Source organism: Maniola jurtina, chromosome 5 (assembly GCF_905333055.1).
Source record: "Maniola jurtina chromosome 5, ilManJurt1.1, whole genome shotgun sequence".
NCBI classification, from domain to species: Eukaryota; Metazoa; Arthropoda; class Insecta; order Lepidoptera; family Nymphalidae; genus Maniola; species Maniola jurtina.
Genome location: NC_060033.1, coordinates 1,336,185 through 1,349,538, shown reverse-complemented (window position 1 = coordinate 1,349,538; position 13,354 = coordinate 1,336,185). Strand labels below are relative to the sequence as shown.

The following is a 13,354-nucleotide window of genomic DNA, read 5'->3' as shown; positions in this document are numbered from 1 at the left end:
CGCGGGTAAACGACCTTTATTGTGCGCGCGACTTTTTCTGTGATGCTCACAAAGATAAAAACGCATTTAAAGATAAAAATATAAAAATCCCACTTAGTTATCTATATCTATTATACTTCTATACAAAAATTATGAAGAGGAAAGATTTATTTATTTGTAATCAATAAACTGAAACTACTGGACCAATTTCAGTAATTCGTTCATGATTAGAAAGCCACTTTATCCAGAAATGTCATAGACAAGATAGTACTCATGAAATTCTAAATAGGAGATGGACGTCTTAGGTTGAGATCTATAGACCACACTTTGACTTTGCTAAGACTTAAGTTTCAGTTAGAACGAGACAGATTTACGCCAGCAGTATAATGCTGTCTTGTTTTAACAGTGTCTTAAGTCTGAGCAAAATCAAAGTGTGCTGATCTCAGCTTCTCAGGTGCCAACAGGCCGGTGCGGAATGGTATCACCCAGTAAAAATAGCCTTACAGGTAAAATAGGCTTATGTTAACTTATGCCTATTACCTGTTTTTACGCTAATAAGCTATTTTATACGCACTGATCGGTAGCAACCCCTGCCAATCTGTCAGTAACGAAAACCTGGCTCTGTGTCAGCACCATTAACCACTAGGCATATCACAGCTTTTACACAAACTTTTTTTTAAATATTGTAATAAATAACTTACCATTCGTCGCACATCAGAGGGGTCCTCGCTTTTACAGTCAATCATGTTTGCCATACGAAGTTGCTCTGTAGTGGCCTGCAACGAAAAATATTTTTTTTTATTGAAATTTTAGTACTTTAAAAAACTTACACATACATAGGCCGCAATGTTAGAAGTGCCTGCTTAGCGCATTCCGACATGTACCACAGAAACGGACACTCCTGACGCGGCAGAAATCGTGGGATCGCGAACACCGTCCGCTAGGACTAGGTGGTCCTTAGATCTCCTTAAAACCATTAGTTTTTGAAAGTTCCCGCGTTTTTTGGTGATGACTATTTTTGCAGAACCACTTTTTATATAGACAGAGGAAAATGGAAGCCAGGAAAACAGAGAGAAGTGGCAAATGCTTGTGAGGCATATAATATCTGCCCCCAAAAACGTCAATTCGTGATAACAACGACTGCTCTGACAAGAGTGATGACGAATTAGAAGAAGAGATCCCAGAAAAAGTGTTCCCACAAGATTTTAAAAACCTAAATCCATGCGGACAAAGTCGCGGGAATCAGCTGGTAAAGAATAAAGGAATGCACTGAGAGAGTATTAGTTCAGGCAGTAAGACAAGTATATTCACCTGTGGTTTAGTCTTCTCCTTGGGCTGCGGCTTGTCGGCGGGCTTGCCCTTGTCCGCCTTGCCCTCCTTCTTCGCACCACCCTTGGTGGCGCGCGCACCCAAACTCATCTTTAACTGCCTAAATATTTACAGCTTCTATGTACAAGCAGCTGCAACAAACACAATACAGATTAACAGCAAATCAAAACAAAAATAATTAAATAGCATATTCACCTCTACCTCCACAAATCTCTACTGAGAAAAAAGTTGAAAACTAAAACCCAACTGCAATCGTCTTAATAAAAGCTGAAATATTATAGTAAAATTGTTTTTCTGTAGCTTGGTATATTTTAATGTTGTAGTACATTTACTTTTATGAACTCAGAATTTTTTCCTCATTAATTTGACATCCCACTTGATACAATAGCAAAAAAAAAAATTTTTTGGGGACTCCCACTTTTTTCATGTAACATCCGTTAAGTCAATTTTTTTTGTATAAAGTGAAGCCTGTGTCACCCGGAACTTTACGACGAATCGATTGACACCTTATTCATCAAAATCGGCAGTAGTTTAGGCGCTGCGGCGGAACACACAGAATCTGGATAGAAACATACATACCCACATACATACATACATACATACATAGATTGCTAAAATCATAACCCTTCCTTTTGGCTTTGCCACAGTCGGGTAAAAAGATGCGCGCATCGAGATCAATGTCGTAAACAATCGTACACATCATATACCCAGATGATACTACTTCAATTCTAGTCAAAAAAGTGCTGCTGTTTTGGCAAGGAAATGTGAAGTTGAGGGAATCACAAAGGATCAGGGACAATCATAGTGATACAGGGTACTCCTGCATAACCCCAAAGAATAAGAAGTAGTCAAGTGTTGTACGCAATTTCTTAACTCAATTGGCAAGTCTAAATCTAGTGCTAGCTTTTTCCGCAGAGAGCATTGTGAAGGAAAATTCTAGGTTTCCCTTCGACTCACAGTCAATGTAAATCAACCCTTAGTGAGAAACCATAGAAAGGAGTCAAATCCAAGTATAAATTATAATGGACATAACATTAGCATCCTATTATAGGCTGCTTTTCATCCCAGAAAACTACTTAGAGTTCTTATAGAATTTGGAAAAAAACTAAATCCATAAAATTGCAGGTGTCATCTAGTACTCAATAACATATTCATAAATAATCCAAATTGAAATAACGTATAGTTATATTAATTTAGTTACTTTCTTGTACTGTTATGCAACTATTCAAACAACATTCAGTAAAAAGAACCCATTCAAAGACACAATTTTATTACATTTAGAACCTAAACTCCTTACCCTGCCGGACAATATCATCAACACATTGATTTACATCCTACTGGAGGAAACTTTTGAAGAATAGATTTGTCACTACAATAAATGTAAAAATGTCAGGTTTCCAAAAAAAAAATGTGTAGTTCTAATGTTACAATGGGTCAAATATTTGCATTTAAACCTTGGGGCCCATGTAACTTCAAAACTATAATTTTTTTCAGAAATCTAGAAAACCAGAAACACAGATATTTGTTTCTAGAACATGTCTATAAAATTTAATTGTTTGGTTAGTTGGTATTCAAATGAAAACCAAACTATGTTTGTATGGAAAGATGCTAGGGCTGCTTATCTTAAAAAGTAGATTCCATAGGTATGGCTATAATAAATAAATTGAACCACAATAATTGATACAGACATATATCAATACAAGTTGCTTAGCATATTATAAATACTAGTAATAAAGTAATCATTACACACAATGTACCCACTTAATAAGATAAGGAAGGAATATGTTAACATTGAACTATACAGCATCATCTTTAAGTAATTAAATAAACACTTCCTTTAAATGAGTATTTTTGAAGCATGGAAAGAAAGCATATTAAGCAAAATGTTTCAACTCATTAGAAGATAATATTTCCTGGCAAAACAAAATGAATAACAAATCAACTTATAGCAAAATGTTTGGGTTATGATCCTTTCCTTACAATGCACATCAAATCAAAGTTTTCAAACCCTGTAAAATGTTGTAATACAAAAATTTTGTTTTCTCTACTCATAGGTACTGGTATACCTACATAGTACATAGGTACTGTGGAAATGAATTTACCAACAGCTAAACATTAAGTTTGTAGTCTAGATTTATGACAAAGGTTACTTTATAGTAGACTAAAGGAAGACTTCGTTCATTATTATACGCATTATCTATTATTACATGATACGGAAGGAACTACCAATCAGCAGTATGATTATCGTTTATCGGAAAATAAGTAAACAAACACTTGGGCGGATAAATGAATGATTAGCCTCATTATTCGGCAAAAAAAAAAATTGATCAGACCTGGAATATATACTTCCAAAACGAGTTATGTTGAGAAAAACGTAAAATTTTGCATTACTTTTCGCAGAAACCAGGACAATGAATCACTAAACTGCAAGGGCGATACAAATTTGAAATTTTGCAGCGCGACTGCAACGACTTCCCACGGTAAGCCGCGGAGATACGGCCGTCTGCACCTTCGCTCGTAATAAGAGAGCTCACGTCATCAATTTCTAAAATTCCCAACGACCACGAAATTCAATAGGCGGCACATGTGGGGGACGCCATTCTTGAAGCACCTTTCTTGGTATCAAAATGACAGTCTTTGTTGACGAAATAACCATCCACCACACCAATTTACACCTCATTTATGCACTCATTAACACTTTTTCCACCCCAAATTTAAGAATTTACCTTAAAGCTATGGATTTATCCGTAATTTAACACGATTTCTAATAAAATTCACGAATTTTCATACCTGTGAATGCGCTCTCAAAACGCAAGCTGGTCACGTGACATAATAGTGTTGTACCGTAATGTCAAAGTTCTAAAGTTCCGATTCAAATAATGGCCAGTTTTTCCACAGGTTTAGCAGTTAATTTATGACAATATTGCAGGATTACGATTAATTTGTACTGTTTTTAAAATAAAAGCTCTCATCCCTTACATTAGCTTATTGTTTTACTACTTTTTAAAACACTTTCAACTCTGTTTTGGTCATCGCATCGATATACAAGGTCTGTGGTTTTGGTATCTTCTTCTTATTTTGTAATACCTAATGGCTTTTAGTAGTGCAACACCGCACAATGAGTGGTTTTAGTATATTGAACCTATGCCAAAAATCCTCAAAAATCCCCGTTAATATTTTTTAATCTGTATAGATATAGCCCACAGATAACGAATAAATTTAAATTGCACCCGACTTGGAGACCCGACCAAATCAGGTGATCAGTATAGTGCGTTTCAACGAATAGTACCTATGGCGTTATGTTGGCTCCCCTGTCTGTTGGGTGGTCATTAGCACGCACCATATTTGCATAAGAAGACGCAGATTTTGTTTATTTTCATTTGATTTTCCTGAATGAATGAAATGAAAATAAACAAAATCTGCGTCTTCTCATGCCAATATGGTGCCAATGACCACCCAACAGACAGGGGAGCCAACATAACGCCATAGGTACTATTCGTTGAAACGCACAGTATATAAAACTAAAATAGGTAAGAGTGCCGCTAGCGGCATACTTAATCTTCAATACAATATAATCTGTGTACACGTCTTCCTTTTTCTCTCCGCCTCCCGCCAAATTTTACGTCAAACCGGTCAAACTTCAAAAATCAAAACAAGGGAATCAGTGATTTTATTTATTTTCTTTGGGTAAAATCAAATATAAAATTGTTCTCAGCCGATATTTAAACGAACAGTGGACTTGTAAATTGTGTCTGATCAGGTTCCGGGAAGTCCTTACTCCTTTTTGTTGGTTAGAATTATTATGTCGCTCCTTGAAGATGTGTTTTTGGAAGATGAGGCAAACGAGGCCCAGGAGTTAGAGAGAGTCATTGAAGGCGACGAATTCGACGAAAGGCCTCGTTCACGATCTGACAGCGACAGCAACAGTGAACGTGAGGATGAAGCAGGTAACCTATAAGAGTCAAACTCGCTGCGACCAAAGCATGACTAAAGCTTAGCTAGCTAACTTAGTGTTGTATATGTGGATATGTAGCGAATATAGGTGCGGGCTGCGTCCCGCGTACTCGCCTATTGTTTGCATTGTACCTACATTAAAACAGTGTGCAACTAGCCGGCTTGAGTTACTGACGTGTACAGCACGCCCTCCCACCACCCGAAATACTTAACAGTGGCGACGAGGATGGGATTCGAGATTGGTGGAAATGTCTACGGGAGCGACTTATGGGGTCCTATCGACTTTTGACCATCTTTCACAAGAATGGGACAGCTACAAGTCGCGGTTGGATCAATGGTTCATTGCGAATGACATCAACTCGACAACCGACAAGGGAACAATTAAGAGGAGGGCCATATTGCTGACGTCATTGAGCGAGTCGTCATTCAAGCTAGCGAGTGACCTGGCGTTACCCAAGAAGGTGGAAGAATTAGGATATGAAGAGTTAGTGAAACTACTCGACGATCACTTCACACCAAAAAGGCTCGGGTTTGCGGAAAAGTCGACATTTTACGCCGCAACACAGCGACCTGGAGAAAGTCACACTCAATGGGCAGCCAGGATAAGAGGATTAGCAGCTCACTGTGAATTCAAGAACTTGGAGGAAGCCTTGCTGGATAAATTTATTATGGGCATGGTAGCAGGACGCGAGCGGGACAAGTTGTTTGCGCAAAACCAGCGGGAGCTGACCCTCGCTAAGGCCATCGATCTGGCTGAGAGCGTGCGGTGTGCGCGGCAGGCCTCGTCGCAGGCGGCGCCGGGCGCGAGCAGCGTCGGCGCAGCGAGTCCAGACACCGTGTTTAACGTCACCAACAAGGAAAAGTGCAGTGTGTGCGGGTTCACCAACCATAAGTCTAATCAGTGTCGATTCAAAACCTACAAATGTAAAAAGTGTAATAATAAGGGTCATTTACGTAAGATGTGCCCTAACGAGGGGAAAGTGAAATACGTGGATGAAGGTACCGTACACGACGGAGACGACGGTGAGTCTTTTTATAATATACGATGCGTAAAAGGAAAACCGATGACAGAGCGCGTCATGATCAGTGGTCTAGCTTTGGAATTTGAAATCGATAGTGGTTCCGCGGTAAGCGTAATTTCAGAAAATACCTACAAGTCTCATTTTAAACAACTTCCATTGACAGTCACCACCAAAAAGTTATTTAGTTATACGGGTGAAAATATTAAAACAATCGGAGTTGTATTATTGCCTGTATCATATAATGGTCGTACGCAAGTATTGAATGTTTATGTAGTGTGCGCAAGCGGCCCGCCATTGCTAGGCCGGGATTTCATTCGCGAGTTTGACCTTGAACTAGCACCCGCAAGAGGCGCGGCCGTGCATGCGTTATGCACGGAGGTGCAGGCCGGTCGCGAGTCTAATATTGTCAAACAACTCACTAATCAGTTTCCTAATGTCTTCTCTGACAATCTTGGGGCGTTTAACAAGTATAAAATAAGCTTACACCTAAAACCGGATGCTAAGCCGATTTTTATTAAAGCGAGATCAGTACCTTACGCGCTAAAAGATAAAATAGACAAGGAACTGGATCGGTTATTATCTTTAGGCATTTTGAAACCTGTCGAACACTCCGAGTATGCATCGCCGGTGGTACCTGTTTTAAAGAAGAACGGCAGCATTCGATTATGTGCCGACTATTCAGTTACAATAAATAAACAGTTGGTTATAGACCAATATCCGTTGCCGACAGTCAATGACTTGTTAGCAAAATTACATGGAGGCGTACAATTTAGTAAAATAGATTTATCTATGGCATACAATCAATTTATTTTAAATGAAGATTCGCAAAGTCTAACATGCATCAACACTCATCGCGGACTCTTCAATTTTACCCGTTTAGTTTTTGGGTTGTCGAGCGCGCCGGCCGTTTTCCAGCGGGCGATGGAATGCTTGCTCTCGGGTATAGATGGAATCATATTTCTATTGGACGACATTCTCATCACGGGAGCGAATAAAGACCAGCATAAACATAGGCTGTATACGGTATTACAACGCTTAGATGACGCGGGCTTAACGGTACAGATGAGTAAATGCGAATTCTTTAAAGATGAGATTTCATACTTAGGCCACGTCATAGACAGATACGGAATTAGGAAGTCGCTCGATAAGGTAAAGGCTATATTACAAGCTCCTAAGCCTACAAACGTGTCACAACTACAGTCATTTCTGGGTCTCACTAATTATTACAGGAACTTTGTACCCGACGCGTCATCCGTATTAAGTCCATTATATAATCTGTTAAATAAAAATACCAAGTGGGAGTGGACTGGCATGCATGATGACGCTTTTACTCGAATAAAAAATATTTTAGCGTCCGATAAGACACTAGCACATTTTAACCCTAGGGCCAAGCTAATATTGACTGTAGATGCGTCACCGACCGGGTTAGGGGCCGTGCTGTCACAAGTCGGCAGTGACGGGTTAGAAAGACCGATATCGTACGCTTCTCGTACGTTGAACTCGGCGGAAAAAAATTACGCTCAAATTCAAAAAGAAGCTACGGCTATCATTTTCGGCGTAAGGCGGTTCCATCAGTACTTGTATGGTCGGTCCGAGCCCTTTACACTACGAACGGATCATAAACCTTTGCTAGCAATATTCGGGCCACACAAAGGCGTCCCTGAAGTGTCCGCAAACCGCCTACAGAGGTACGCCATATTCTTAACTGCGTACAATTATACTATAGAATATATAGATAGCAAGCGGAACAGCGCGGATTATTTGTCTAGGACAGGCGGGGAGGGGGGGCTCGCGGAAACTCACGAAGAACTCGCGGAGTGCGAAGATCGCGCAACCTACGTCAACTTCGTAGTAGATGGCGACCTGCCAGTGACACTCAGTGACATACGGCGCGAAACGGCTCGCGACCCCCACCTAGCTATAGTTATACGGTATGTAATGAACGGCTGGCCTAGGAAAATAACTGACGTGAATTTAAAATCCTTCTTTAATTGTCGGTCACAGTTGTCATACGAAAATGGTATTCTAATGCGTGGACACAAAGTCGTTATTCCTGTAAACTTACAAAACACTATTTGTAAAGAACTACATAGTTCACATTTCGGGGTAGTGAAAATGAAGGCGGAGGCCCGCAAGCGGCTGTGGTTCCCGGGCGTGGACGCGGCGCTGGAGGCGCTGGCGGCGGCGTGCGCCGTCTGCTGCGCGCTGCGGCCCGCGCCGCCGCACGCCGCGCTTGCACCTTGGCCGCTGCCGCCGCACCCATTTCACCGAATTCATGTAGATTTCTTGGGCCCGTTTCATAATCGTATGTTTTTAATCATTGTAGATGCATATAGTAAATGGGTAGAATGTTACGACATGTCTTCGTCATACACTTCAAAGGCAGTTATAAATAAATTGTATGAGTTGATGTCACGTTTTGGGGTGCCGCATACCCTGGTAAGTGACAACTTTTCTTCTTTCACTTCGATAGAATTTAATGATTTTTGTAAACGTAACGGTATTGAACATGTTTTATCCCCAGTATATCACCCAGCCAGCAATGGCCAAGCCGAGAGTTATGTAAAAATTGTAAAAAAGGGACTAAAAGGTATTATTTTAGACGGACTTAACAAAAAGTCTCTTCACGAAAACATTAATAAATTTTTATTTGATTACCGGAATTCAAAACATAGCACCACTGATCAGTCGCCTGCGGAATTGGTATACGGGCGCGCGTTACGCTCGAGGCTGGACTTATTAAACCCCATCACGCCGTCACCGTCGTCCACGGACCTTACTCATACTGTCCAACGTAAACAGTCCTCACAAGCTAAACATTACAAAGGAGTACAACGTACAGAGTTTAAGGAAAATGATAACGTATGGGTAACTAAAAACAAGGATACTAAAAAATTCTATTGGATCGAAGGAATTATTAAAAAGAAAATCGGACATGTTATGTATGTGGTATATGTGCCAAACTTGGACAGTGAAATCACCAGACATATAGATCAGATAAGACCACGAAAATCTTCGGCGGCAAGCGACGACCAGTCCTGGGACCCGGACGTGATACCAGACGTATCACCACCGGCTGCAGCCCACCGCGAGGCTGTCTCACAACCAGAAGGGGAGGGAGACTCGGCACGGGAGCCCGGGCAAGAAGAGTCACCGCCGCACGCTGTCAAGGTTGCGCACAGGCGACGGGCAATAAGTCCGATTTTCTCGACACCGCCATCGGATCCGCATCACGACAGTGATATATCGATATAGTTAGATAATAAGATGTAGGTTTAATCGTGTTTCTTAGCCTAAGGGGAAGGGATGTTGTATATGTGGATATGTAGCGAATATAGGTGCGGGCTGCGTCCCGCGTACTCGCCTATTGTTTGCATTGTACCTACATTAAAACAGTGTGCAACTAGCCGGCTTGAGTTACTGACGTGTACAGCACGCCCTCCCACCACCCGAAATACTTAACACTTAGTTAAAAGCGCGTGACTAAATCCATACTTTTAATATGGCAAATGCGAAACTGGTCTATCTGTCTGCTTGCTTTTCACGGTCTATCCACTTGAAAGAACAACCCACAGGATTATTTAAAAGTTAAAACTTAAATTCACACAAACAAAGCTGTGGGCATCATCTACTTTAAAGAATGAAATAGCCTATGTCTAAATTGCAAGCAATCTTAAATGCAGTACTTTATCAAGATTGGTTCAGTGGCTGAGCCATGAAATCATAACAGATAAAAATGCTTTTGCTTGTTTTATAGTAGCACAATCAAAAAATAATTATTAGATATTAGACTACCCGATTGTGTAACAACACATTTGTTATTTATTACAGAGGAAGAGAAGAAGCGTGTTGATCCTGCGTCAACCAAAGCAAGCCGGGTGATCAAAAACCCAAGGTTCATATTAAATCCGGCTAGACTGACTGGGCCTAGAGGTATTCAGGTGATACCTGAGCATTTCAAGGATTTCAAATTTAAAGGTACTTGTCTTTGTGTCTGGTGTCTTCTTTTCACAACCATCTGTTCAACCAATTTTGATGAAAAGAGATAGCTTGCATCTGAGGGGTGGGCATAGGGTATTTTCTAACAAATCAAAGAGTTCCCACAGGATTTAAAAAAAAAAAAAACAATGTCTGCGTACATCATCTAGTATTTATCAAAGAAAATCTTTATTTACACCAAGTTGAAAAGCTACTTACTATAGAAATGTATTTTTACACAACAACAGGTAAAGGCCATGAAAAGGAGGACTTGGATTTAGTTTTAAAGAAGTTAGAGCATTGGGCGTACAGATTGTATCCAAAGTTTAAGTTTGATGACTGCCTGAAGAAAATTGAGACCCTAGGCAAGAAGAGGCCTGTTATGGTAAGTATACTACATACATAACACATAACTGCGTAGGTTCCTGTGGTAGTTGAGTGGTGCAGGAGGGGCGTGATGATGTGACCCGAGAGTTCAGTTATTAGTCAACTTATGACAACTGTACTTATTTCAACAAATAAATAGATTTTTATTTTTATTTGGATTCTAGGTGCACCTCCATAAAATAAGAACAGATCAGTACCTGTCAGAGGAAACTGTGGTGCAGAGGGACTCGAGTGACGATGAAGCCCCTAACAAGACCCCCAGCGAGGCCCCACCTGAAGATGAGTTTGATAAGCTATTACAGCAACAGATAGAGTTGGCGCGAGCCCCGTCTACGCCTGCCTCTGTAAAGAAAGGGCTGGAAAGTGCTGTCAAAGAGAACAGGTGAGATAGATAGGTAGCATTTACGTACAATAGATGGCGCTCAAATCCTATTCTAATGCATGACAGCTAATCCTCATAATATAAAAAATGCTTCTACTTTTTACCTATGTCCATTATAGACTGAAACCATTCAATCGATGTGCTCAAAACTGGTTTCATTCGAAAGGCAATAATGCGAAGATAGAGTTTTAGACCACTAAAACAATGTATTTGGCACTTTCTTTTTTTGCGAAGTAGCATACGCCAGGTATCAGCTAGTAGGATTGTATAAAATCTTATGTTCATTATTATTATTCCAGAACATTAATGATGCCAAAAGCGACTTCTTCACCATCCATAAGCGAGGAACAACGTGAGAGGATTCTTAAAAGCAGAAAACTTGCTGAAGAAAGGAGACTTGCTAGACTTAAAAATGCTTCAAATAGTATAAACACTTCTCAAAACCCTGAAAATATTGCTAATGTATCTCAAACTGTATCAAAAAGTGATAATACTTCTTACAATCAAACCAAGATGAGTCATAACGAAAATAATGCAACTAATAATGCTAATACAGTAAAATATAACCCTACTCAAAACATCGATAATATTTCAAATACAGCATCCGAGACAGATAACATTACTTACACTGGTGAAAAAGCATTGAGTGATGATGAGATTCATAAAATTAATAGTGTTAATACCGAAAATATATTTGACATTGAAGAAAATCATGTAGGAAATGTAAGAAAGGCTAGGACAAACATTATTGATAGTTCTGACGAAGAGGATGATGTTGTTTTTATGAATGAATCCATTAAGGCTGAAGCACATAAATTAGGCGATGTACATAAAAAGTGTATCAATAGTACAAAAGAAGGACCTAAACAAACTTATGGCAAAATTATGGAAATGCGTGGAAATTCTAGTATTAATGATCAACAAAATGATAGTAGTTCTGACGAAAATGATATTGTTTTAATGAATGAATCTATCAGAGCTGATATAAATAAAGGGCCTAAACAAATTGATAAAATCGTCAATCATGTTATTTTAGAAATTGATGAAAATTCTGATAATAATCAAGAAAATGATGATAGTTCTGATGAAGATGATGTTGTTTTAATGAACGAGTCTATTAGGGTTGATGTACATAGAACAGATAGTGACAAAGACCACACAAATGGTATAAAACAGGGCCCTCAACTAACAGCTGGGCATACAATCAATAATGATGTAATTTTAGAAATCGTTGAAAGTTCCGACGAAAATCAATTAGGCGATGTACATAAAAAGTGTATCAATAGTACAAAAGAAGGACCTAAACAAACTTATTGCAAAATTATGGAAATGCGTGGAAATTCTAGTATTAATTATCAACAAAATGATAGTAGTTCCGACGAAAATGATATTGCTTTAATGAGTGAATCTATCAGAGCTAATATAAATAAAGGGCCTAACCAAATTGATAAAATCGTCAATCATGTTATTTTAGAAATTGATGAAAATTCTGATAAAAATCAAGAAAATGATGATAGTTCTGATGAAGATGATGTTGTTTTGATGAACGAGTCTATTAGGGTTGATGTACATAGAACAGATAGTGACAAAGACCACACAAATGGTATAAAACGGGGCCCTCAACTAACAGCTGGGCATACAATCAACAATGATGTAATTTTAGAAATCGTTGAAAATTCCGACGAAAATGATCATTTTGATATAAATAAAAATAAAAGCCATACTGATGTTAGTGAACAAAAAGCTACATCAAAAGTTGATGGAATTAAAAATAGTAACAGTGCAAGTGATAATTTTTTTGAGATAGACAATAATGAAGCATATGATAATTCAGATAATAGTAATGCTAAAAATGATGAAGAAAATGATTTAGCAATGATTATATCAGAAAGCCATACAAATGATAACGAAAAACCTAATACTGATGTAGATATGGCGAACAATGAAAAATCAGCTAATGTTAGTACTAGTCGAGAAACTCAAAACGATGAAGAGGTAGATAGCCGAGGTGCAGTTTTTAATGAAAAGGCAGTTCTAGTTGAAAAAGTAGTAGAGAATGCAGTTGTAAATAATCTTGATGATTTAATGGATGTCGAATTTGATGATGAGTTCTAGAATAAACATTGTTTTGAAGATTTAATATTGATTTCATATGCGATCTTAGATTTTTTTTAAGTCAGATAAACTAACTGACGAATCAATCTTACCCTTTTGTTGTCTATCAATAAGTTACTTAGCAATTTTGTTATCAAAAAATTTTGATTTATTTGAATGTTCGAAGTGAGGCGTGAAGATGGTGCCACGCGCCCTTATTTTGCTTGGA

General features: G+C 38.9%; 2 protein-coding genes across 7 annotated transcripts in view; one reads left to right on the top strand and one right to left on the bottom strand.

Moving 5' to 3' along the window:
* LOC123865575 (protein lingerer-like) overlaps positions 1–4,246 on the bottom strand; it is a 29,919-nt gene extending 25,673 nt beyond the window's left edge. For 4 of the 6 annotated variants that reach the window (XM_045906681.1, XM_045906686.1, XM_045906685.1 and 1 more), the window contains exons 1-3: positions 4,099–4,246; positions 1,291–1,439; positions 681–755 (exon numbers count right to left, since the gene is read on the bottom strand). In XM_045906681.1, coding sequence (XP_045762637.1) covers positions 681–755; positions 1,291–1,398 — 183 coding nt within the window. In that variant the 5' untranslated portion in view covers positions 1,399–1,439; positions 4,099–4,246. Of the gene's footprint in view, positions 1–680; positions 756–1,290; positions 1,440–3,699; positions 3,809–4,034 lie in introns of those variants that run through there. The other 2 variants (XM_045906682.1, XM_045906683.1) reach the window with 2 other exon arrangements.
* Positions 4,247–4,914: 668 nt separating this feature from the next.
* Positions 4,915–13,171, top strand: LOC123865576 (putative uncharacterized protein DDB_G0282133). Its single transcript, XM_045906688.1, has 6 exons — positions 4,915–4,940; positions 5,104–5,255; positions 10,116–10,262; positions 10,511–10,647; positions 10,814–11,031; positions 11,331–13,171. The coding sequence occupies exons 2-6, from the start codon at positions 5,111–5,113 to the stop codon at positions 13,144–13,146; spliced, it is 2,463 nt and encodes an 820-aa protein (XP_045762644.1). The 5' UTR covers positions 4,915–4,940; positions 5,104–5,110; the 3' UTR covers positions 13,147–13,171.
* The last annotated feature ends 183 nt before the right edge of the window (positions 13,172–13,354 follow it).

What these genes read in the sequence shown, in the direction of transcription:
- LOC123865576 (XM_045906688.1), top strand. Translation starts at nt 5,111, where the DNA reads ATGTCGCTCCTTGAAGATGTGTTTTTGGAAGATGAGGCAAACGAGGCC. An exon ending in TGAACGTGAGGATGAAGCAG is followed by an intron (nt 5,256 to 10,115) that starts GTAACCTATAAG and finishes TATTTATTACAG; the next exon opens with AGGAAGAGAAGAAGCGTGTT. An exon ending in AGTGCTGTCAAAGAGAACAG is followed by an intron (nt 11,032 to 11,330) that starts GTGAGATAGATA and finishes TTATTATTCCAG; the next exon opens with AACATTAATGATGCCAAAAG.